Consider the following 23,853-nt stretch of genomic DNA (forward strand, 5'->3'; position numbering starts at 1 on the left):
GCGGCATGCCGAAATGTCGTGGATCGCCCTCCGTGCGCGCAGGTACTTTGGCGACAAGTCGGACAAGGCGTACCTCCCCCTCCGGGCAGGCCGCGACGACCAGCACCTCCCCCTCGATGCAAACGACGGGGAGGGGTACCCCCCGCTCAACAGCACGCCGAAAGGTAAATGGCGGCACGCCGCGCTCCTCGGCGTCGTCCTCGTCATTGGCCTTGCCTTAGGCCACCTGACAGCGCCGACACGCCGCGTCGAAGCGCTGCACGCGCCGCTCCTCCCGCGCGCCCTCCCCCCGTCTACCGACGCCGACTTATCCGCCATCTCCGCCTCCCTTCCCGCGCGCCGCGAGCCGGTGCCGAGCATAGTTCACTACGTGTACGGCCTGGACGAGAGCCTCGAGCTGCCGTACTTTGCCTACCTGGCCATCCGGAGCGCGCTGGAGGTGCTCCGGCCAGAGAGGGTGCTCTTCCACTGCGTGTACGAGCCGCGCGGGGTGTGGTGGGAGCGGGTACGCGGGCAGCTCGAGGTCGTGGCGGCGAGAAACGTCACAGTCGTGGGGGTGAACGACGCGCCGGTTGTGCACGTAGGTTTGGCAGCAGGAGGGAGGAGGCAGGCTGACGCCACGCCACAGTACGCCCACAAAGCCGACATCCTCCGCCTGGAAGCAATACGCGACTACGGCGGGACGTACCTCGACATCGACACGTTCGTGCTCCGCCCCTTTACGCGGCTGTACGACTACGACACGGTTCTGGGGATGGAGGCGGCCGCGAACGAGGCAGACGACATGGCGCCCAAGGGGCTGTGTAACGCGGTCATCATTGCGCGGCCAGACGCGCCGTTCATAACACGCTGGCTGGCGTCGTATGACACGTTTGACGAGTCCCAGTGGGCCGACCACAGCGTCGTGAGTGGCGTGGCTTTGTGGCGCTAACTCGCCCAGGTGATGCCGTGGACGCTGGCCCGCGCGTACCCCCACCTGGCCACCATCCTCTCGCACCGCGCCTTCTTCTGGCCCCTGTGGACGCCGGACGGGCTGCGAGAAGTGCACGAAGAGACAGAGGACGGGGGGTACGATTTCGACGCGGCAGGCCAGCTCGCGTACCATGCGTGGGAGAGCGTTGCGGCGCGTTATCTGCGCAAGGTGGACCCCGAGGCCGTGTTGGCTGGCAAGACGGGCTTCACGCGCATGGCGCGCCGGTTTGCGGCGCCCGGCGATGTCGACGCGTGGCGCGAGGACCTGCGGCGGCGGGACCTGCATGCATAGTACATAGACATTGTTAGATGACAGTCAGTTGCATAGATGTCAGCGACGTGGTAGCAATGTATGCGGTCGTCGGCCGGTCCTTGCCCCGCCTGGCTGGAGGCCCACCCCACGTTGTTGCCCGCCGGCGGCACTTTGCTCCGGCGGCGATTACCGACTCGACGGCGGAGACGGCTCGACGCCATCGCAGCAACAATGACACCTCGCACCATTCCACACACTTTCGCAGTGCACGCAGCAGTCCGCCGCGTCCTCGTCGTCCACAACGCACCCCGCGCTCCGTTCCGCACGTACACAGCATCGAGCGCCTCCCAACTAGGCGCAGCACGCATACCCCGCCCTTCGCCCTTCTCCGCGATGAGCTCCTCGGCACCCCCACAATCCGCGCATGACCTCGCCCCCTCGCCGCCGACGGCAGCGCACGACGACGTGTGCGGCCACGGCGAGGAGGACGTGGTTGTCATTCCTGCCGATGACGATGTGGGGAAGGTCGCGGGGAGTAAGGGGATTATCGCCGTGGACATGGACGATGTGTTGTGGTGAGTCGCGTTGTCGAGCTTGCGCGTAGCGCCGGCAAGGCGATATGCCAGGTAGATGGCGGCGCTGACCCCCGCAGTAACACCAACGGCACGATCGTGGAGAGTGAGTCAAGTCGCGCCCACGATGCACCTCGCCCGACCCCGCTCACACCTCGCAGTGCACGCCGACCTCTTCCCCGGCCGCGCGACCCCGCCCATCACGCTCGACGAGTTCCACCACTACCTGTACTGGCACAACCGCGGGTGGGGAGGCAAGGAGGATACAGTGGACATGGTTGTGAGTGGCGAAGCACACGAGCGGAGCGAGCGTGCGAGGGTGTGGGGTTACATCGATTGCCGGCGGCTGCTCGCGGGGAAGCAACGCCGCGGTAGATGCCTTCTTTGCCCATGCCTTCCAACCTCCTCCCCCCCGCACACCCCGCTCACACCCCCCAGGGCCAACTGTACCGCGCCGGCCTGATGGAGCGCCCGACGCCCATCCCCGGCGCCACGGCCGGCCTCCAAGCCCTCAAGGACCTGGGGTACACGCTCATCATCATCACTGCGCGCTCAGAGGTACAGCGCGAGGGCACCGAGCAGTGGATCGCCGACCACCTGCCTGACCGTGAGTGCTGTCGCTGCTACATGTACGTCACTGACACCCCAGTGTTTGACGAGATCCACTTCACCGGCGCGTTCAACCACCTCATCCCGGCCACCAAGGCCGAGCACGAGGGGCACGCGGCGCACCGTACCGTCGTGTCGCACAAGAAGCGATCAAAGCACGAGGTGGGTAGCTGCCGCCACTGGTTTGCATGGACGCCAGCTGACCGCCACGCCCCAGGTCATGAAGCAGACGGGCGCCAAGCTCCTCATCGACGACAGCAGCGAGAACGCGCTCGCCGCCGCGGCCGCCGACCCGCCAGAGCGCGTGCTCCTCTTCGGCGGGTGGCCGTGGAACGTGGCCATTGTCCCGCCTGACGGCGAGGGCGCGTCGCACCCCGACGACAAGAAGCTGTACGTCGAGCTCGCGACCGAGAAGGGCGGGCTGGCGGCAGCTGCCGAGCGGCGCGCAGCGCGTATCAAGCGCGGGTGGCTGCCCAAGGGCGTTGAGCGCGTTGCAGACTGGAACGACGTCGTCGAGTGGGTCAAGAAGTACTACTAGAATATACATGGACTGTGTGGCAGTGGGGTTTGCCGCGGCCGCCCGCGGAGTGCCGGGGTAGTCACATACCGCGTGCGCGCGCTAGCTGCTGACGACGGCCACGAGTGCGCACTCAAGGTGCCTGTTAATAACTACTACCTACACGTGACGCCACACATGTGGCAGATGCGGACGTTCGGGTCCAACAGAGCCCTCACAAGTGTGTCACCCCGCACCGCATCGGATCGTACCTGCGCCGACGCCGGCCGGCGACTGAGTCATTCATTCGCCGCAGCGTCGCGTCGGCGTCCATCTCGCACGCCATCGCGGCGCTCAATCGGGAATCAAGCATTCGGGAATGGCTGCAATGACGCCGACAATGGCATCATCATGAGACTTGGACAGTTGCATCATGGGAGCGAGTGGAGGAGCAGCCCGTCCCCGAGACACATATCGTGCCTTGTCGTCTATGCTACTAATGAACGACTTACGGCTGGTTACGTCTAACCTCTGCGTCTAATCATTCGGAATAGCAGATTGAATGCCGCTGGAACACGAGCTGCTCGAATACAATCATGTGCATAGACGACCGCTTGAGAGACCATTGTGCAATTTAAATCAACTACTCTCTGGACCGAGTAATTGGCAACTAACATGTAACTAGATTTTGTTTAGAGGACTTATTGTCGTCACCGAGTGATTGATTATACAGGGGGCAAGAAAAGGGAGAAATAGCCAACAGACCCATGACCTAATGAGAGAGACAATGACAACCGCGCGCGTTTACTCGTCCTCGAGCACGTGGTGCTGCGAGTGGACCTCCGCTTCGGGGAGGTTGAGCGAGTTGAGCGCATCCTCAATGTCAAAGTGGAAGAAGGGCGTGTGCTGGTCGAGGAGGGTGAGCGAGTGGGTCGACTTGCGGCCGTTGGGGTCGTCGCCGCGGAGGGTGGCGACGGCGACACCCTCGTTGAGGGCCTTGCCGTCGAGGGCCTTGTCGACCGAGCCAGTGTCCGAGTTGGCGCGCGAGCCGGCGGCCTCGACGTCGGGCACGGGGCGCTGGTGGTCGGGGTCGGCGTCGTTGCCGTTGAAGCCGTACGAGCGCGAGACGGGGGCGACCTCGAGAGGGTGCGAGACGCCCTGGGCGTGGGCGCGGCCAAAGCCACCAGCAATAAGCGCACGACGGATCCAAGGCGAGAGGATACCAGTGAAGTGGAACTCGACGTGGCGGTCAGCCCACTTCTCGACCTCCTTGCGGGCGTCGACGAGGTTCTGGATACCAGTCGTGTCGGCGTTGGCGACGGCCGAGAAGTCGAGGATGACGGCGCGGAGAAGAGGCTTGTGCTTGTCCGACTCGGAAAGCTCCTCGCCCTTCTTGGGTCCGGGGTCGTTCCACGGGCGGTCACCCTTGGAGATGGTCGAGTAGTCCTTGCCGCGGCGAGTGTGCTCCTTGGCGTAGTTGACAAGACGGTCGTTGATGTACGAGGCGTTGGGGTAAAGGAACGACTCCTCGAAGCGGTAGATGATGACACCGGGGGGAGGGCCCTCGACGGGGATGTCCGAGTTGGTAACGCCGCCACGGCCCTCGAGGGGGACGAAGACGTCACGGACCTCGTCGGGCTTGCCACCCTCGGGGCGGATGCGGACGCGGCCAAGGAAGTGGCCCTTGGGGCGGGCAATGCGGAAGAGGAGGAGGACGACGGAAGAGCAGAGCGACCAGTAGATACCCGACTCGATGGTGTAGAAGACCGACCATATGACGGCACCGACGAAGATGAGGTACTCGAGGGGCGAGACACGCCAGAAGCCGAGCGACTGGGCGGGCGAGGCGACAAGGTCGGCCACGGCGTGGATGATCAGAGCCGAGAGAGCGGCGTTGGGAATCCAGTAGAAAGCGGGGGCGACGGCGTACAGAGCAACAATGACGACGATACCAGTGGGGATACCGGCAGCAGGGGTACGCACACCACACTTGGACTTGAGGGCCGAGCGCGAGAAGGAGCCAGTCGAGGGGTAGGCCTGGAAGACGGAGCCGACAGTGTTGTTGACACCGATGGCGATGAGCTCCTGGTTGGGGTTGATCTTGTAGCCGTTAAGACGACCGAACGACTTGGAGATGGAGATGTGCTCGAGGAGAAGAATGATGGTGGCAACGGGGAGGTGGCTGCCGAGGGCACCGATGAGCTCCTTGGTGATCTTGGGCTGGCCGACGTGGCGGAGACCGGTGGGGACGGTGCCGACGAGGGAGATGCGGGGCTTCTTGAGGTGGATGTTGATGCGCCACGAGATGATGGTGAAGATGATGATGACGAACGCGTGGCGGAGCGCCTGGGCGAAGAAGGCGACACGGCGCCACTTGGGGCTGCGCTTCTGGACGTAGTCGAGCGACCACTTGATAAAGTACAGAAGAGCGAGAGCCGAGACACCAAAGGCAGCGTCAAGACCGGCCTTGGGCAGGTACTTGAGCGTGTTGATGATGACCTTGTAAGTGGCAGCACGCGTGTCGAAGAGCTTGGAGGTGCCGAGCAGGGCGGGGACCTGGCCAGAGACAATGTTGAGGGCCGAGCCGGTCATGAAACCCGAGACGGCTGGCTGGGGGATGAACTCGATGATCCATCCGATGCGGAGGAGACCAATGGCGAGGACGATGAAGCCACAGATGAAGGCCAGGCAAGTGGCGATCTCCGGGGCAGTGTAGAGGCCCGGGTGGGCCTTCTGGACGGCGTTGATGATGACACCCGTCTCGAGCGACATGACAGCGACGGGACCAATCGAGACATCCTTGGCCGTGGCGAACAGCGCGTAGGTCAAGACACCAATGAAGGACGAGTAGAGACCATACTCGGGAGGGAGCTGAGCCAGCTTGGCATAGGACAGGGACTGAGGGACCAGGACCATGCCGACAGTGATACCGCTGTAGGCAAGCACGTCAGCGACTGACTCATCTTCGCATCGCTTGGTCGGGGATGGAGCGCAGCCGAAGCGTGTGCTCCTGCGAAGCTAGGAAGCGAGCGACGTGTATGGAGACGGGAGGGGAGGGCCACGAAAGTGGTGATTATCTGGAATTCCAGATGTGCCACGTGAAATGGCAGTGACGTGACCGCCGCCACCTTTAGGACCGTCCACCACCAACCAAACCGCCACCAAAACCTGCCCAACAAAGACTTACGCGACGAGGTCACCATAGAGCCAGGTGAGGTTGTAACGAGGGAGCCATGAAAGGAAGGGGAAGAGGGAGAGAACGTAGGCCTTGATCTGGATGAGGTGTGAGTGGCGTGTCTTGGGCGGGGGTGGAGCAGGGCGCCGCCCAGGCGGGGGGCAGACCCGAGTCAATACTCACCGAGGGCAAGATGGAGCGCTTGTTGTTCTTGATGTACTGAGTGACAGTGATGGAGGGAGGAGTGTCGTCCTCAAAGCCGCCGATCTTCTTGAGCTTGTGCTTGATCGACTCGTACGACACCATGGTGGGCGAGTTGCCTAGAAGGCGGGTGGACTCTGTTGGTGGTGAGGAGTAGTAGTAGTGCCGCGGTGGTGGAGGTGGTGGGCTGGTGTCGGTTGCACGCTGCTTGCCTTGTCTAACGGATGAGGCGTGTGATGATGGGCCAGCCGATGCTGAGGAGGAGGAGGAGGAGCTGCTGGGTACGGCGTAGACGGGAATGCTGGGCTGGAGGTGCTACAGATGGACAGACTAGCGTGATATATATACAAGATGAATTAGCAGCAAGCAGGTTTGACAGACGGCTGTGTGATGAGATCTCGCCGTCCTGTTCGGCCCGTTGTCAAAGGCGGTTATCGCTCACGCCGTCGATTGTGAGCACGACAGCACGTCAGGGCCCAGGCGGCGGCAGCCAGGCAGGCATGGGGTGGGTAAGTGGGAGAGCGTTGCAGCAGTCGCGGCGGCGTGCTGCTGTAAGGCCCTGACGCCAGAGGGCGGCGCTCTGCTCCTGCGCCGTTCCTGCAGGTCGCTCTACCTCGCGTGCGGGGTAGCGTGCATCAAAAAAAAAGTCAGTGAAATGATGATGACTCAATGTCGCCATCGATGCGGAGAACGGCATCGGTCGGCTGGCAACAACCAACTTTGTTGGACCCTGAGCGTCATCAACCACCCACCGCCAGGCCCACCACCACACAGCCAAGCCCATCTCCAATTTCTCTAATTATCCACACCCAAGACAATGGGCACGAGAGCGCGGCGGCGAGACGCGCTAGACAGGCTGCAGTAGCAAAGGCGCAAGAGGTGTCAGCCCCTACTCGGGTCGGAGGGGCCGTCGGGGGGGGGCACAAGGAGGCGAGAGCAGAGCTGGGTGGAGTGAGTGAGGGCAAGAGTCAAGTTATTGCCTTGTTTGCCAAATCACGCCATCACTGCTAATCACCCCGCATTCTGACGCGTTATTTGATTCCGCTTCACCACCCAACGCCACACCTTATCCAATGTGGCAGTTTGACTATACTACGGTGACTCGTCCGCCAGGCGCGATGCCAGATGTCGACATTGCTTTGCTTTGCCTGCCCCTCGGTCGGCGTCCCACTTTCGTCGTCGCGAGCACTCTACTCTCACGCCAGGACCCTGTTGCCGATCCACAGCTCCTACACAGGCACCAGGATCCGTGTGTGTGGCGCGCCGGGCGCTGGTGCCCAGACGGCGCGGCAAGCCAGAAATACAACCAGCCAAGAGCCAGGCCTCGCTCGGCGACGCTACCACGCTTGGCCCCTTTCGCCCTTCCCTCCCTGGGCACACACCACCCGCCGACCCCCACACACCGGCTGGCGACGACTACAACGCACAGATAGCCCTCGCGCAGCAGCGATTATCTGGAATTTCCGGCCGCGTCCATCCACAACATCTGGAATACTGTCCACCCAGTTGGCGAGATGGTCGTCTGGCGTGCTGATGGCACCACATCCAGTGTCGAGCTCACCATCTCGTCTTCGTGATAATCTAGCTGTTGCCGGCGCTTTGTCGGCGTGCTGAGCTCATTCTCGGGGGGGCGTGTGAAGCGATGGCGGCGGTGGTTGCAGACAGAGAGCATGAGCGTCAGCCAAGACTGGCAGAGCTGGCTGGCGAGTAACCTCCTGCGGCAAATTATCACGGCCCCGCGCCGCACGTATTGTCCATACGCCTATCGATGGCGAGGTGCAGGGCCGCAGGTCCCTGCGCCCCTGCGTGAGCGGCGCTAGGCGCCTGCCCTCGAGATTGGCACGTGGCGACGAGAACAATACGAGACGTATTAGCACGTACACTCTAGCACGCCAGGCGCCTTGGGCCGCGGTCGGCCTGGCGTGATTCTTCAGCCTGCAGCAGTGTGGGGTAAGTGGCCGCGGCGCACGACCCAGGGCAGCAGCACGCGGCGCACGGCGCGCGGCGCAACTAGTCCGAGTTGGCACCCGCCCAATCCGCCGCCTGCCTGAAACCAAACTCTGATTCTGCACGGGTCTCGTCTCGTTCTACACGGCGCTCTGATGGCGTCAAGGATTCGTGAAATGACCAAACGTGTATCCGGCCGGTCGGCGAGATACTCGCGAGGGCCCTGGACCAGATTCTCGGTGTGCCTCGGCTTTGCCTCTGGTCGCTGCCTCTGCGCTCCACGCTGATCCGATCCGGCGGGGCGGCGAGCGGCCAGATCGCTGTACGTCGCTGCCCTGTGCTCTGTCTGCCATGCGACGGGACGGGCTCTCGACGCCCTGGCTGGCCATCGTTCGGTTCGGGTTTGCGTGCGCAATCAGCGGAGGCAGGAGGCATGTGCCGCCTGCCCATTCCAGGCGAGTGGGCCGTTCGGCACCGCGCCGGAGGCAGGGGGGTGGGCAGGCGACTGACTGTGGCAGCGTTGCGTGCGTTCGGGAATTGATGGTGGTGTGCTCGCCGAGGCTTCGAGGCAGGCAATTGCGATCGCTGGATCTCTCCGCGCGCGTCACCTTTTCGTGCTCTGCGCCGCCTCATCATCGATCACGAACGGCGATCGCCAGCGACGCTGCGGAGCGGCGTTGCCGTGCCGCCCGTCCGTGAGCGGCGTTGCGCCATATCACGTTGCGGCGTTGCCTCGTCGTCTGCGGCGCGTCCTGTCACCCGTGACAACCAACGCCATCGCACGGGCGTGCTCATCTCTCGACTCGACTCATTGTCTTTCTTGTTCGTTCGCCAAGCTGTCGCCAAGCCCGCAACGAGTGAAAATACTCATTGCCATCGCGAATGCTTACCCCCGCTTGGCACCCACGCCCAGCCGGCGCGTATAGCCACGGCGAAATACGCAGCACTTGGCGTGCGCGCGGATAGTCACGGCGAATAGCGCGCAGCACTTGGCGGTCGGTCGGTGTTGGATGCCGACGGCGCCAAGCCGCGGATAGACCGGGGTGACTGGCGTGATTCTCCAGTCATCGGAGGCGTTTGCCAATGGCGTGGGCAAGGCTTCTTCTGACCACCACCATGCCCCGAGGCTAACCCGCTCACACGCTCACCGTGACAACTCCTCGCCACCCAACTCAGCAAAACCAGCAACAGACCAAGCACGGCTAATGATAATTCGGAATACGATAGCGTCCTTTCGATCTACTGGCACCGCGCGAGCCCCTCGAGCGCGGCGATCTGATCTGCTGCACCACATCCCAGCGCCATGTGACCATGCCCCAGCTCCACAGAGATGGCGATACCTCTTTCTCCTCCGAATACTTTTGTGACTCGCCATAACGCGTGGGGGGTGGGTCGGATCGTGTTATCGCGCGTGTGTGTGGTGGCTGCACGACGAGTTCGATGGGGAGGGGAGGAGGGGGTGATCGCCAGAAGCCGTTCTTCCCCAGGTTGTTGTCTTCAGCTATCGCCCCACACAAGTCAGTCACCACCGACAGCGATCCCCTCACCACCTCACTCCACTGCACGGCCACTCCTGCGCCCACCATCTCTGTGCATAACACGTTGATGAGTGTAGCCAAGCGTGTGGCGGATGGCGAACGATGGTGCCATTTGGCTTGGCGCGTCGTCGCGTGGCGCTCGTGTGGCGATGACGGCATGTCGCGTGTCGCGTCGCACTCTGCTCTGGATCTCTTGATTCCAACGCCAAAAGTGAGCTGACCGTCAGCCGCGGCTGTCCTGTCGTCGATGCGGTGCATACCCCGTCGATCTGGAGCTCCACTTCAATCATCCGGACCTTCACTGGGACATTGCTTGGGCCGCTGGACCAGGCAAGGAACACGAGACACTGACGCCGTGCTGACGACGAGCTGACGGGCTGGCAGCCAGCTGCTCCGACCACAGCCACGGCGCCGCCCTATTCCTCTGGCGCCTCTCTCCACTCCGCTCAGAATACCCGAGTCATCTCGCCGTAGGGGTGGCGACCGGTCTCAGGCGGCGGACCACTTCCAACGACGGCAGCTGCATAAGCGGAGTACCGGCGCTGGAGGTCGCGCCGTCGTCGGCGGCGACGCCGGCAGCCCACGACGGCTCTCCCTTCCCGGTAACAGGCGACTCACACCCAGTACTGATCACCACCCCATGTTGTTCGGTTGGTTGTGGGCGTCTGGCCGTTGAGGACGGCTGCGATCACCGGCGCTGGCGCAGCGGACAGGCTGCAGCACCTCTCAGGCGTACATCAAGTACCCTGCTCCATCAACACCGTCATCACATACACACCCGGTCCCGGCCACAGACAAAGGCGCAGCATGTTCCCACAAGCACCCTCCACAGCACAGCGAGCAACACGCCTGTGATTCTGGCGCCCCGCTCGACCCCGTGCTGGGTCGAGTTGGACGCTTGGCTTCCAGACACTGACTGTTTACACGCGCATCGCGCCGGTGACTGAGTGCACTGGAGAATAGAGAATGGCCTGGACACTGACGGCGGGCTGGCGCGCGCATGGTAACCGCTTACACTCCAGTAAGCGGCTACCACGGCTATGGACGGCTGGGCACTATGTGCTGCGCCGGGCCTCAAGCACTGACACGTCGTCGTCCCAAAGACGCGGGCGTGTTGCTTGTTTGGTTGGCAGCAGGCATTTGTGCGCCAGGCTCCAGGCTGGTGTGTGCCGGACGCTCTTAGGCAAGCACCCGCTCCAGCCACCACCGAAGCGTTGGTGGACACAGAGCAACAGTCGCCTGTTGCTCTGTGGACGTCAAAACGGCGGCGGCGGTTCGACGCTCGCTGGATCCGGACCTGTCTCAGGAGGAAGGAGATTGGCGGCCGGGGTCTGGGAGCGGAGGTGTCTTTTGTGTGGTGTGTGCGTGTGTGCGCGGGTGTGTGTGTGTGCGGGGTGCGGGGTGGCGCGTCGCGGTTGGCCTCTGCCCAACATCATTGACAGCAATGAAGCACATGACATGAGCGACATCGCCGATCGGGTTGGGATGCCTTTTGGGTATGTTGGGCCAGTGGGCTCATGTGCTGGCTGGCCACCGCACGCAGAAGTGGCGCTGCGCCAATTGTCAACCACATCACCGCCGTCTACCACGCGAGAGGCGACACTCGCGCGCTGTTAAACACAACGGCGCCGGAGCCCGTCGACCCCGGCCCAATGACTGTATTCCCCTCAACCCCCACACTGGCCCAATCCCAAGCATTCATCGGAAGCGACCGATACCGACTCAGCACAACGCAGCTCCCTCGCTCGGCTATCATCCCCTTGGCCCGTGCACGTCCTCGCCTATCCAGCGCGAACGCGGCGTCTGCGGCACAATGGGCACTGCAGCCGCCTACCGCCCTGGACTAGTCGCTTCACTCGCGATTGGCCGCTCGCTCGGCGCCGCACATATGTACGTATCGACCGCACCGTCCACCCCCCAGCGGGGCCCGCGGGTAAACGGCCAGGACACCGTGTCCGCCGCGAATAACCGGTGGCTTGGGAACCCGAGGCGCGTCGTCGGCGCCGGTGACACGGCTCTGTGTGCGCGCCGCGCGCGCAGTGGCTCTGCGTACGCTCGCGGGCGTCGCCTCGAGCAGCAGCCTGCAGACGAGACATCACGAGGAGGTGACTCACATCCGGGGTTTCTGCGTTTGTGGGGTCACCCCGGCCGTAGCGCTCCCGTCCGTAGTCTTATCAAGCAGCACTGGTCTGGGGCATGCATGACCCTATGTACCCCAGCACGCACGACGACTGGCCTCGTCAAGCTCGTTCGTTCACTGCTCGCTGCTGGCGCCACCACTCACGCCGCAGGGTAGAGTTTTGCCTTATCAGGCTGAAAGTGGCGACCGTGAGGCATCTAACCGAGATACCGGCAGTTGCGGCCCACTTTGGCGAGAGCGCGCAGTCTGTCGGTTCCTGGTTTCCAGGATGGGTGCGGGGCCGGTCGAGTCGGGGGGTGGGACGTGGGGACTGACTGCAGTGGTGTTTGGTCGGTCGATATACATGTAAGTCTGGGGTGGTGGTGCATGCTGCCTTCTCCCAGTAACTCACCATCGTACCAGTAGTACCCATCCACCCTACACACCATGGGCGACACGGAGAAGTCGTCTGCGCACGTCAAGGTCGATCACGTCGAGGGCGAGGTGCCGCTCGAGCGCAACTTTTCCTTCTGGGCATGTTTCGGCCTGGGCTTTGCGCTGCTGAATAGCTGGACTGGTGGGTCGGCGCGTGGGGCTGGCCGAGCTGACAAGCAGCAATGTGAGCGAGCGAGCGGCAGCGCGTCTGCTTGTCATCCACCCGAGACCAGCGTACTGACCACCGCCTGCGCGCAGGTCCGCATCGTAAGTCGCCCCACTAACGCGCGATAAGCACCAAACCTGACGCCGCCAGCCTATCCGTCGTGCTCCCCTCCGGCGGAAGCATAGCCATGGTCTGGGGCCTCATCGTCTCGGCGCTGGGCACGACCGCCATGGCGCTGTCGCTGTGAGTGTGCCGGTCCGACTTGGCATTACTGACACCGCAGCGCCGAGATCTGCCACGTCCTCCCGCTCTCGGGCGGACAGTACGACTGGACATGTGGGTGTCCCTGGCGTCGTCGCGGCGTTCGACTGCTCGCTGACGCTTGCTCTCAGATGTCCTCGCGCCGGCGGGCAAGAAGAACGGCCTGTCCTTCTTCGTTGGCTGGATGTCGGCCGCGGGGTGGACGTCGCTCACGGCCACCAACTCGTTCCTCTCGGCGCAGTTCGTCACTGGGTACGTTTCTGGGCAGCACCTAGCCGCACCGCTGACACCGCCAGCCTTATCGCCCTGTGGCAGCCCTCGTTCGAAGTCAAGGCGTGGCAGACGTTGCTAATCTACCTCGCCTTCCTCGCCGCCGCATACGTCCTCAACACGTTCTGTGTGCGCGCCCTGCCCCACATGGACCACTTTGCGGGCTTCTGGAGCATGGGCGGCATTGTCGTCGTTGCCATTGTCGTGCTGGCCTGCTCGTCGGGCAAGTTTAACGAGCCCAAGGCCGTCTTCGCGACCTTCACCAACGAGACCGGCTGGCCCGACGGCGTGGCCTTCCTCCTCGGCCTGCTCCAGTCGACCTTTGGCCTGACCGCCTTTGACGCAGTCACGCACATGATCGAGGAGATGCCCCGCCCCAACATCAACGCGCCAAAGGTCATGATCGTCGCCGTCATCCTCGGCTCGGTCACCGCCTGGGTCTTCATGATCTGCATCCTCTTCTGCATCCGCGACTTCAACGCCGTCCTCACGGCCACTACCGGCCCCATCCTCCAGATCTACTACCAGGTCACGGCGAACCGCGTCGGCGCGACCTGTCTGCTCATGTTCAACCTCCTCGGCATGGCCTTTGCCGCCGAGATTGTCATGACCGTGTCCTCGCGCATCATCCTCACCTTTGCCCGTGACCGCGGCATGGGCCACCTGTCCACCTGGCTCGCGCCCGTGCACCCCAAGCTCAAGGTGCCCGTCATGTGCATCATCTTCGTGGTCATCTGGGACATTGCCTTTGGTCTCATCAGTGAGTACGAGCGTTAGCAGTGTCGCTGACGCCAAGACCTCGGCTCCACCGCCGCCCTCAACGCCATTCTCGGCTCCTCGGTCGTCTTCCTGCAGATCAGCTACTTTATTCCAAGTGGGTTGGGCAGGGAGTGAGGCAACTAACCCCCCAGTTCTGCTTATCTTCCTCCGCGGTGACCGCGCGTTCGAGGGCCACGATGCCGAGGCGACCTACTCGCTTGGCCGCTGGCGTCGTAAGTCTTCCCCCGCCGGCCCACCTCTAACCTCCCAGGCCCGATCAACCTCTTCGCGCTGTGCTTCCTCCTCGTCACGTCGGTCATGTTTACGTTCCCGCCCGCGATCCCTGTGACGGGCACGTCGATGAGCTACGTGTCGGTCGTGCTCGGCATCGCGCTGCTCCTGTGCGGCGTGACGTGGGTCGTCGACGGGCGAAAGCGCTTCAACGGCCCGGGCGAGCTCATGACCCGTCTCGAGATTAGCAAGAATGCGTAGACAGAAGAGAGAGATAGTTGTAGTAGACGATGCATTGTTAATATGGTCTCTTGGATGCAGACAAAGTTGGTCGCTCAGGCACCTCCTGCCTGCCCGGTGGCGGACGAGCCGTCCCGATGCCGTCATGGCCTGCCGCGACCGGGCTGAAACAGGCAACACTGCAAGCCATATCAGCCCAGGCTGGTATCATAATACCCAGTCCCGCCAGGGCTGGCGGCCCTTGGCGCGAGCAGCGACCACGTCTATAAGAACGAACAGGCGGTGCTCGACGTGTCCGTCCGTGTTTGCCGTTGTTCACTCACTTACTCACGTCGAGCCCAAGCACAATGGCACCCAGCGACAAGGTTGACAAGCTGCCGCCGCTCACGCCGGGCGGGCTCATCGGCGCGCTGGCGCTCTTCGCGGCCCTGTTCGCCGTGTCCTTTTTGTTCGTCATGCCGTTTGCCGGCGCGCTCGTGCGCCTGCGCGCAAACTACAACCCCAAGGCCGTGGGCTTTGCCGACGGCGACGGCGAAGAGCGATAGTGAGTGTGCTGCGAATGGCGGCGGGCGCGGCGCTGACAGTGGCAGTATCGGCCCAAGGATCAACGGCCTGCTCAGCTGCATGAAGCGCACGATCACCATCGAGGGATGGTACGGGCTGTACAAGGGTGCGTTGCCTGGCCATTGGACTGTCGCTGACGTGCAGGCTGGGTCGCGGTCACCCTCGGCGGCTTGATCACCATCTTCGTCACGGCCGTCTTCATCGGCGGCACCCTCCTGACGCAGATGTCCAAGGTCACGCCGGGCACCAAGGTGCCGCCGCCACCTTCGGTCGCGGGCATGATCGTCACGAGCATCCTCTACATCCCCATCATGGTGGCCGTCGCCGTGCCGTGCAAGATTATCGAGGTGCGCGCCATCACGACGCCGTACCGCCTCCCATGGAGCATCAAGGGCTCGCTCAACATCCTCCTGTCGGACAGGGAGCGCGCGAACCCGACAGCGCTGTACCGCACCCCCGGGCTTGTCGTCGTCGTGCTCCTCCGCTCGCTCGTCTTCGCCCTCCTGCAGCACGGGCTCAAGAACCTCCTCGGGCTCGGGCACCACATGCGCAAGGTCGCACCCAAGGGGGACAGCGTTGTCGAGCGGGCCGTCGCCGCGCTGGCAGACAACGCCGACAAGCAGCCGGCCGGCGCGCCGACGTGGCGCTGGGCCGTCTTCTTCACGATCTGCCTCCTCTCCGCCGCGTGGGAGACGCCGCTGCTCGTCATCATGGCCAAGCTGTGCGTCCAGCCCAACCTCGGCCGCAAGGACCCGCTGGGCGCGCACGCGCCCGTGCCCACCAACGACGAGGAGGAGCTCGACCAGCTCGAGCGCGAGATCAACGGCCACGAAGAGGTCGACGACGCGCTCCGCCGCGAGACCGAGCTCGAGAGCCTGCGCCTCGCTGGTGGCAACGAGGACGACGTGATCACCCTCCGGCCGGCCACAGCAGAGCCCTACGCTGGCTTCATGGACGCGCTCCGCAAGATCCAGGAGGAGGAGGGCACGCCCGCCCTCTACCGCGGCTGGTACTTTACAAGTATTGGCGCGTGTATGGGCATGTGAGCGGAGCCGGTGATGCATCTATGGAGCATGTGCAGGGCGTCGGGGGTGCTGACATCGGCGCAACTGAGCCCTCCCTCCAGTGTAGCATCTTCACCACAGCTGACCCTACCTTCCTTTGCTCATCCACAGTGGGAAACAGAGAGCTGCCGTTGACAGCTCTGCCTAGGGTCTATAGTGACTCGAGCTTGGGAATGCGATAGGCCTAGAGCTGGTTCCAGCGATACTTACTCCGCCATTCGGTAGTAGGGTACGGCGGCTCCGAGGACGGGTTGTCGGCGCAAATGCATTCCACTGACGAGTTCGTTTGCTATCTCAGCTCTCTGATAGCAACTCCTGTCGAAGAGGAGGGCTTCGTCGATGCGAGACGTGTGTCGACGGCTTGTGATCGACGACGATTGCTGACGTGGGGAGGTGGCGGGAAGGTTGATCGGCCGTCGGTGGGCGATCTGGACATGGGCGGTCTGGGCATGGCCCTCGGTTTGTGATCAGCATTCAGTGTGCACCTAAACACCAAGGGCGTCCGGGGGCTACCGTGGCGCAACGACGCTGTCGACGGGCAAAGGGTGTGTTGTCGAGTGTTGGGCACTGTCGAAGGGAAGGGAGGAGAGGTGTGAGCGCTGCTGTGTGCCGTCGAACGGGTACATGCGTCCAGTGAGAGGTACGCCGCTGGTCGACTCGGCTGAGTTCCACAAGAGTCCACTACATGCAAAGTGATAGATGACAACGTTGTGCAAAGGAGACACAAACAGACAGGAGCGGGGAAGAGACAGCCACCCCGGCGTGGAATCAACACCCCCTCCAGCTGCAGATCCCAACAATCTAGCAACAAACACCGCAAACAACACGATAACAAAGCAAGCCGAGCAGCCCGAGCAAGCCGAGCCCCGCGCCAAACCCGCCCGCCCGCCCGCCCGCCCGCCCGCCCGCTCACCCGCTCACCTGCCCGCCCGCAGAAACCTCGGTTTCGAGCTGCGGCAAGCTCTGTGGAATACCGCAAACCCGGCACGCGGTCGCCTGGGGACCCGCGTGGACCCGGGTCACCTCCGCGCGTGTATCGGGGTTGTTGGTGTGGAGGGGCTGGTGGATACCGCAGCTATCGCTTGACGAGTCGATAGCGAGCGCGAGCAATACCAAACCCGATGCAAATGCGGATAGTCTATCTACGTCACATGGTGTTTGAGCGCTTCTGTCGCGTCGAGTACTCGTATCCATTGGCTGCAAACTCGCGCATAGCGACAACTAGACGTCACATGGCGCTTATCGTCCAGTGACTAGTGGAGCTGATGGGCAATAGCAAGCCACTAAGCAACGTTGTTGGCCGCGCGTACCATGTCAACGTGGGCCGTGCACAACGTGTTGTCGCGTCGCCTAGTGGCTGGTGGCTAATCGTCGCGCCGTCTATCGCCAAGGTTGCGCCGTATCGCCAAGTATGGAGAGATCGTGCTGACAGCTAACCGACCTGACGTCAACGTGCGTGCGGGGCATGCGCGGCTGCGGCGGCCAACTAACCAATGCCAGCGGTCAAGGCGGCCGCATGACCGCGGGCCCCACCATCACCTGACCAACGAGGAGAGATCGTTGCCAAGATGGCAGCCTCGCAAACCTCGCACCACCCACACCCCACTCTGCCCCCCACTTTGGTCTACCGAGCCAGCGGCCGAACCGCGGGCCCCACTTGGCCCCACTGCACCCCACTCGATAGGCAACAAGCCAACATGCCAATCAAGACGGCCCTCGTGGTCCAGACCAAACGTGCCTATCAATCCTTGTTGGCGTGCTCCACTTACAATTGGAGCACTGGAGCACATGACCTCCCCGTGGCGACGTTGGCGCGATAACTCCACTCGCAAGCGCCAGTCGAGGCTGAATGCACAGTATTTCCGAGCACGTCGGCTGCCTCGTCGCACCCGGCTCGCCGCTCGGTCGGAATGTCTGCGTGCTGCAATACCAAATCGCACTGTAAATCGCTCAGCGATACCAAACGGTCCAAGGCGGCATTCACCAATGCCTTTGCCGCTGACAGCCACTCGTTCCCCGCAGAGATACCATGTGACCGTTGTGCGCAGCACGTTCCTCCACGCGAACCACACCATGCTCGGTACGCTCGCTCGCGTCGCCGATAACAGCGACTCCAGCACGTTCCAATCGCGTCGGCGCCGCGTTGCAGTTCGATATTCATGCCTTGGCGGGCGGCCAAGCGGCCGCGTCGCGAGGATAGTCGCTTCCCTATCGCCAACGACCAGCGTCATGTGCTATCGCTCTGTAATTTGTTCGCCCGATCCTCGCAACATGTTTGGTCTGATTACGAGTGCGATGAGGAACTCCGGTGGAGCAGGCCAAGGCCATCGGTCAGCGAGAAGCAGGCTCGGCGGGGTTCCATCGCTTGGTCGGTCGGAATGTCCTCTTGCCAAGGTCACCGCTGGCCAAGTCTCGACCAGGCTCCACCTCGGGACCCACCGAGATGGAGCTCTCATTCCCACTTGCACTTGTCATGCCAGAATCCCGCATACCGTCGGTGTTGCACCGACCCGTGTCACCGCGTACCGAGACTCGTTAGTCGCCACGGCCGCCTCGACGCGCCGAGCGAGCGACGCGACAAGGTCTCCAGCACCGTGTCGCCTTGACTCTGGTCAGCGGCTAGGCGTTGTCGCGTTCCTTCTGCTACTGCTCGCCGTCGGGCAGAATGTTTCTTGATTCAGAACCAGCGTCACGAGCATGGTGGACGGGGCCGTCCGTATGAGTCAGAGTCAAGTCACGGGCCTGTGGAGCCTCCACTAGTCCACTGTCGGCGGTGGTGGCCGCTATCATCTGATCGCATCTGCACCACAATGCTGACTGAGATGAATGCGCTACGATCGGCTTGGCGCAGTCCCACACCAATGGAAGCTATCTTTGCAACCCTGCGGCGACGCTGGCGGCCACTCTGGCCGCCATGCAGCACCCTCCCGGGCGCTCCACGGACGCCGCGGCGCCGCCGCGAATGTTCGCCCGGCCGCACACGCGCGCCGTTCGGCATGCCCGCGGGCGGCGGTCGCCACGACTCTGCGGTGGAACGGTGGCCGCGTGCGGCGCCCGGCGGGCGGGCGATGTGCTGCGGCGTTGGCTCGGGCCGTGTTACGGGCCGCGGGGCAGTCACTCGTACCAAACACGACGGTGACCGCGATCTGCGAAATACGCGTCACTGAAGTGTCGTGGCGCGCCTCTTTCCCGCCGGAGTCAAAATAACGTCGTCGTCGCGTGCACTCTACGTACTGCGGTCCAGATCAAGCACACTGACTGCACACATGCTCTATCTCGGCTCGATATAGACGATGCAGCGGGCGCCGATACGCATCTACGTCGGCATCTTGTTACCGGCCGCGGACGGCTGAGGGGGGTGGATTATCGCGGCGCCCGTCATCGTCAGCGTCGTAGCCGGATGGTGGCAGTGGAGCACCGAACGCCGAGAAGAAGCCGTCAACGCCCGCCAGCGTCGAGAATCCGTCGGCGACTCTATGGCGGCCGGCGGTACGCTCGTCTCGCTCGCTTCTGCAACGCCGCCGGCGCCGGCGTCGACGGTCCCCGGTGGACGGTCGCCGGCGTCGGTGAGCGCCGACGCAGTGTAAGTGGCCGCCGAGAGTGGCTGCCGGCCGCGGAGCTGGATGTGGCACACCGAAGTAGGCGAAGACGCCCGCCCACCGGCCGACGCTTCACTCGTCTCGCTCGCTTCGTGTCGCTGTCGTCGTCGTATCGGAGAGCACCGAGAGCGTACAGAAGCGAGCAGAGCGAGCGGGCGAGGATGGCGGCCGCGGCGCGCACTCACGGCGCCGCGGTGCGCGCAGGAGGCGGCTCCATCGGCGCCCGCCGCATGTTCGCACTCGTTCGGGCGCCGTCGTTCCCAGAACGGCACATCGGCGCAGAGAATAGCTCGCTTGGACATCTTATCACGGCGACGTCGGCGCGGGGTGGACGACGTAGACGGCTCCGAAGAGGAAAAGCACACGCGTAGGCGACGTCAGCGATACTGCTGGGTCTGGTTGGTTACAGTCGCGCCGGCACACGCATCTCGGTAGCCTGATTCCAGCGACTCCCCCGGCCGTGGCTTGATTCCAGCTCGCTCGGCCACGGACATGCACATCGTATCGAGCACACGACCGAGTCGCATAAACCGTTCGGAGCTCTCCTTGCCAACAACTTGCGAAGACCGCAACGTCGGGGTTACTTCGAACACATGACGCAGTCCAAACTTGACCACATGACGCAGTACACGCGATTGCTCCCATGGATCTCTGCAGCATCTCGATCGGATATCAGATTCCAGCCACTCGGAGCTCGTCCGCGGCCCACTACGGTGGAGCCGTGTCGCCCACTATGACACCCGTGACGTGGGTGGTATCTTGCGGAACTGGGGCGGCTGGGTATCAAGTGGGGCGGAGAAGTGTCCACAATCGCGGTCATGGTGGTGGGGCGGAGAGCGCGGAGATCTGGCCACCGTAACGGATGCCACCGAAGCGGATACCGCGGCGGATAGTGGTCCACTGTAGCGGATAGTGGTCCACTGTCAGTCACGGTTTATGCGCTTCCGACGGTCTTGCCGCGACCCATCGTGACGTCGAGCCGAGCTCGCTCCACCCCGATAGCATGGGGAACGGCGCCATGGTCTGCCCCGTGACCGCTTTACCGCCGGCACTGGCTCGTTTCCGCGGTATGGTGTTCCGCGCGCAGCGATTCCGAGCGCCCCAGCTCGCACTTCCTCGGCACGGGCGAGCCCCGATTCCTCGGCTGGAATAATCCTCGGCATATGGCAGCAGTGACGCTGCGCGCTGGGGCGAGCGAGCGGCGAATGGCGCCGCCGCTTGGCCTGCGTCATTAGCATTTGGCATAATGCAGCCTATTGGAAGTAAACGAGTTGCTTGGCGCGAGATTGGCTCCCAAACAACTCTGGTGTCGCGAGCGTGCCGAAGTGAGCCGCGACCCAGCCGACACTCCGACACGCTTGGCAGACGTAGGTCGCTTCTACAGCGGCATGGGGAGGGGCTAGTTAGCGCGCGTACCGAGTGCAGAAGCGAGCGCGGCGCGACGGCCGCTTCGCTCGGCGCTTCAGTCTGGTTGTTTGCAGCCAGCGAGCGAGCGACACGGTCCAGTGGGAGCTTATCGCGCCAAGTCGCACCGTGTCAGTGGCGTGTGGTGGGTGGACCAGTGGGCCAAGCCTGGCCCACGCGACACGGCTCCACACCGAGGTCGCTTGCAGCATTCGCTTCAAGCACCGACGATTCACCGACCCCACTCTGCACAAGCGACCTTACACCGTTTGGCGATAACACTATGCATGCGGCGTGTACCGAGCGCACCGATCGCGTTCCGACCGGAGAGAGCGACGTCGCTGTGGGTCGCGCCGACCCGCTCTTCGCCCGCTACATCGGCGCGGATGCGGCATCCGCACGGCCCACGGCCCATGGCCCACGTCAATGCAGCAAACAGCCAGACTCGCTTGCGGCGCCAGGAAGCGCGCAAAGTTTGCGCGACGAATGCCGCCGGCAAATGCGACACGTGAGGCGCTTCCGGGCGGAGCCAGCCAAGCCAATCCTAAGCGAGGTGGCAGCGTCGCGGAAGCCGCCTATCCGACGTCGTTCCGCGCATTTGTCCGTCGGTAGCCTGCCGCAACCTGCCGCAGTCATGCAGCGTGCGTCCAGCGCGGCCCAGCGGCCCTTTGGTCGTGCCATGCGCCGGGCGGGCAGTAGGACCGATATGGCGGACTCGCCGCTATGCCCGCCCACAACCGCGCTCAACCCGCGCATATACCGGGCGGGGTGGAGCAACAATGTGCCGTGTGCTCGCAAAATACGCCGGACAGTGGGCCCACATGGCCCGTTGGGTCGGGCCTGCGTTGCGCCGTGTAGCGCGCATGTTGGCGCGGGTGCGGGTGCGGGTACGGCGCGGCACTTCCTGCATACTGCCTGCTCCCCCACTCCTCCGTTATGCCGTGCCGCTGGAGTATTCCGAGCGTTTGTATTCCGACCGTTGTAATCCCGTTGCCAAGCTACTCTGGCCAACTGTATTCCCGCGGCATAGCTGTTTGTCCAGCGTATTGCCTTGCTTTGCCTGGGTCGGTGTTGTCACCGAGCCATTGTATTCCCGGGCCAAGCCCAGCTCTCGCACCACTGTCCGTGCCGTGCTTCCGCTGAATACCGGCCGCGCCGGCTCGATCCCGTGGCTCGTAGATCCGTGGCTTCGCTTGACTTGCAAGACCCGTGGCATTGGGTGCAGTGAGCTACGCATGCATGCACAGATCCTCGGATAAGATATGCCTTGGCGTTTGGCGAGGATCATGTGGTCGGCAGTTGGCAGGCAGTTGGGGAGACTGCCGACTGGGGCGGGCTGGCGGCCAGCGAGCAAACGAGCAAGCTTCGCTTGTGGCTGCTCGCTTGGCCTAGCGGACAGGACAGTATCGTCCGCGGCCGTGCACGCTGCTCGAAGCGATTCCAGTGGCTCGGCACGCTCGTCAGCATGTTCCATGCACAGAAGGGCAGGCTCCGGCGTGGCTCGGCGTGGTTCCGGCGCCGCCTTCGCCGGAGGTGGCACATGGGTCGGCTGCGGGCCAGGACATTTCGGCGCAGCACCGCAGGACAATCCACCGGAATAGACACGCTGCACGCCGTATTTGGCGGCATCGGCAGCTCGAGCCCATGTGTACACGGCCTTGGCGAGTCATGGGGTGGAGATTAGCGGCTGGGTGCTGCGCCGAGACATGTGCTCTCGCTTTGTAGCGGCAGCCGAGCATGTGCTGCCCGCGTTTGTTGTCGGCTCGCAGTCGGCTTGGGGGCTCTTTGCCCGAACATTCGGCCCGCTAACACAGCGGAGCATGTGGGCGACGGCGTCTTCGGCTCGCCAAGTGTGCTGGAGCATGTGGTCGACGGCGTCTTCGGAACTTGGCGCCACGGTTCCAGAGTGGAGCACGCCGTGGCATTGCTATCGACTACGTCGGTTGCCCGCCTCGCACCGCCGAGAGCACATGCTCAAGCCCGCTCCACGAGGAGTAGCCCGACCATTCGGCTAGCCAAGGCGTGTACCATGTGCTCGCGGCTGGCTTGTCCACTTGGGCCAGGGCTATCTCGGCCCAAAGCCATGTGCAGCCTCTTCGGCGACGTCATACATGCGTCCTTCGCACCACACCACACATGCTCGAGTGGACGCCTATGCACTCGGCGACCAGCTTAGCCTTCTCGGCGTTGCTCTTGGCTGTGTTTGCCCGAATGCCCATGTGGACAGTACTGATCTATCTCAGAGCTGGGCATGTGGGTCCTCGTGGAGCGGCTCCGCCGAGTCGCTTGTCATGCCGCGCTCCACATGACAAGCGTACTTGGCCCCGCGGCTGGCCGTGTGCTCATGTCGGATTCGCTATCTCGGGATGACTGGGCACGCGGCTCCTCGTGACTCTTGCGTCGCCGCGTCGCTTGCAGTGTCTCGTATCACATGGTAAGCGGCGCTTGGCCGCGCTCGGCAGCTTGGAAGTAGCTTGGCCTGCGTGCTGTTGTCGGGCAGCTCCAGTACGCACCATGTGCTCGTCTCTCCCCCGGCCGCGGCTGGAGACGCCGAGATAGTACCTGCCCATGTGTCTAGCTTGCGGGTACTCTCCGCGAGGAGGTGGCTGCATATGGGTGTTGTGGTCTCATGCTGCCAGTTGTCGCCCTCGCTTGCCGACATCGGTCTTCTCCAAAGACGACCATGTGCCCGCTGTCGTTTCCGCGTGCTCGTCAGCCCGAGATAGTACCTGTCACATGTATGCTTCGCTTGCACGTCTCAGACACGACTGCGAAACGCATGCCAGCACATGGGTGCACGCTTCGGCATGGGCCTTGGTCACCGGCCTCTCGGTCATCTCCACGCAGAACAATGTGGACGGAACGGTTTCACACATGCTCCGTGTCCCGAGATAGTACCTGCGACATGTGCTCCGCACTCGGCACTGACGTCGCTCCCAGGTGCACAGCAGGCCTACTCCGTGTGCCACGCAATGCCA

General features: G+C 63.4%; 5 protein-coding genes across 5 annotated transcripts; 4 read left to right on the plus strand and 1 right to left on the minus strand.

The window, feature by feature from the left end:
- Positions 1 to 13: 13 nt before the first annotated feature.
- Positions 14 to 1,264, plus strand: LOC62_01G000258 (uncharacterized protein; the record flags this gene model as incomplete). The annotated part of the gene is made up of 3 exons (XM_062766679.1): positions 14 to 580; positions 629 to 904; positions 941 to 1,264. The coding sequence occupies 3 exons, from the start codon at positions 14 to 16 to the stop codon at positions 1,262 to 1,264; spliced, it is 1,167 nt and encodes a 388-aa protein (XP_062622663.1).
- Positions 1,265 to 1,494: 230 nt separating this feature from the next.
- On the plus strand, positions 1,495 to 2,970 carry LOC62_01G000259 (uncharacterized protein). Its single transcript, XM_062766680.1, has 6 exons — positions 1,495 to 1,800; positions 1,878 to 1,903; positions 1,959 to 2,077; positions 2,236 to 2,404; positions 2,447 to 2,568; positions 2,624 to 2,970. Exons 1-6 carry the CDS (start codon positions 1,619 to 1,621, stop codon positions 2,942 to 2,944), a joined length of 939 nt encoding a protein of 312 aa, XP_062622664.1. The 5' UTR covers positions 1,495 to 1,618; the 3' UTR covers positions 2,945 to 2,970.
- Positions 2,971 to 3,706: 736 nt separating this feature from the next.
- On the minus strand, positions 3,707 to 6,583 carry SPAC869.05c (putative sulfate permeasec; the record flags this gene model as incomplete). The annotated part of the gene is made up of 3 exons (XM_062766681.1): positions 6,261 to 6,583; positions 6,090 to 6,175; positions 3,707 to 5,834 (listed from the first exon to the last, which is right to left on the minus strand). The coding sequence occupies exons 1-3, from the start codon at positions 6,381 to 6,383 to the stop codon at positions 3,707 to 3,709; spliced, it is 2,337 nt and encodes a 778-aa protein (XP_062622665.1). The 5' UTR covers positions 6,384 to 6,583.
- Positions 6,584 to 12,329: 5,746 nt separating this feature from the next.
- On the plus strand, positions 12,330 to 14,311 carry HNM1_1 (Choline transport protein; the record flags this gene model as incomplete). Its single annotated transcript, XM_062766682.1, has 8 exons — positions 12,330 to 12,463; positions 12,634 to 12,726; positions 12,767 to 12,819; positions 12,876 to 12,996; positions 13,041 to 13,774; positions 13,811 to 13,888; positions 13,926 to 14,006; positions 14,045 to 14,311. 8 exons carry the CDS (start codon positions 12,330 to 12,332, stop codon positions 14,263 to 14,265), a joined length of 1,515 nt encoding a protein of 504 aa, XP_062622666.1. The 3' UTR covers positions 14,266 to 14,311.
- A 280-nt stretch (positions 14,312 to 14,591) lies between these two features.
- On the plus strand, positions 14,592 to 15,873 carry LOC62_01G000262 (uncharacterized protein; the record flags this gene model as incomplete). Its single annotated transcript, XM_062766683.1, has 3 exons — positions 14,592 to 14,788; positions 14,835 to 14,914; positions 14,953 to 15,873. 3 exons carry the CDS (start codon positions 14,592 to 14,594, stop codon positions 15,852 to 15,854), a joined length of 1,179 nt encoding a protein of 392 aa, XP_062622667.1. The 3' UTR covers positions 15,855 to 15,873.
- Between the last annotated feature and the right edge of the window lie 7,980 nt (positions 15,874 to 23,853).

The sequence above is a fragment of the Vanrija pseudolonga genome, chromosome 1 (genome assembly GCF_020906515.1).
Source record: "Vanrija pseudolonga chromosome 1, complete sequence".
Lineage (NCBI taxonomy): Eukaryota > Fungi > Basidiomycota > Tremellomycetes > Trichosporonales > Trichosporonaceae > Vanrija > Vanrija pseudolonga.

Excerpts from the sequence above, each read along its gene's own strand:
- LOC62_01G000259 (XM_062766680.1), top strand. The coding sequence starts at position 1,619 with ATGAGCTCCTCGGCACCCCCACAATCCGCGCATGACCTCGCCCCCTCG. Across the intron at positions 2,078-2,235 it reads AGGATACAGTGGACATGGTT|GGCCAACTGTACCGCGCCGG; the intron begins GTGAGTGGCGAA and ends CACACCCCCCAG. Across the intron at positions 2,405-2,446 it reads CGCCGACCACCTGCCTGACC|TGTTTGACGAGATCCACTTC; the intron begins GTGAGTGCTGTC and ends CTGACACCCCAG.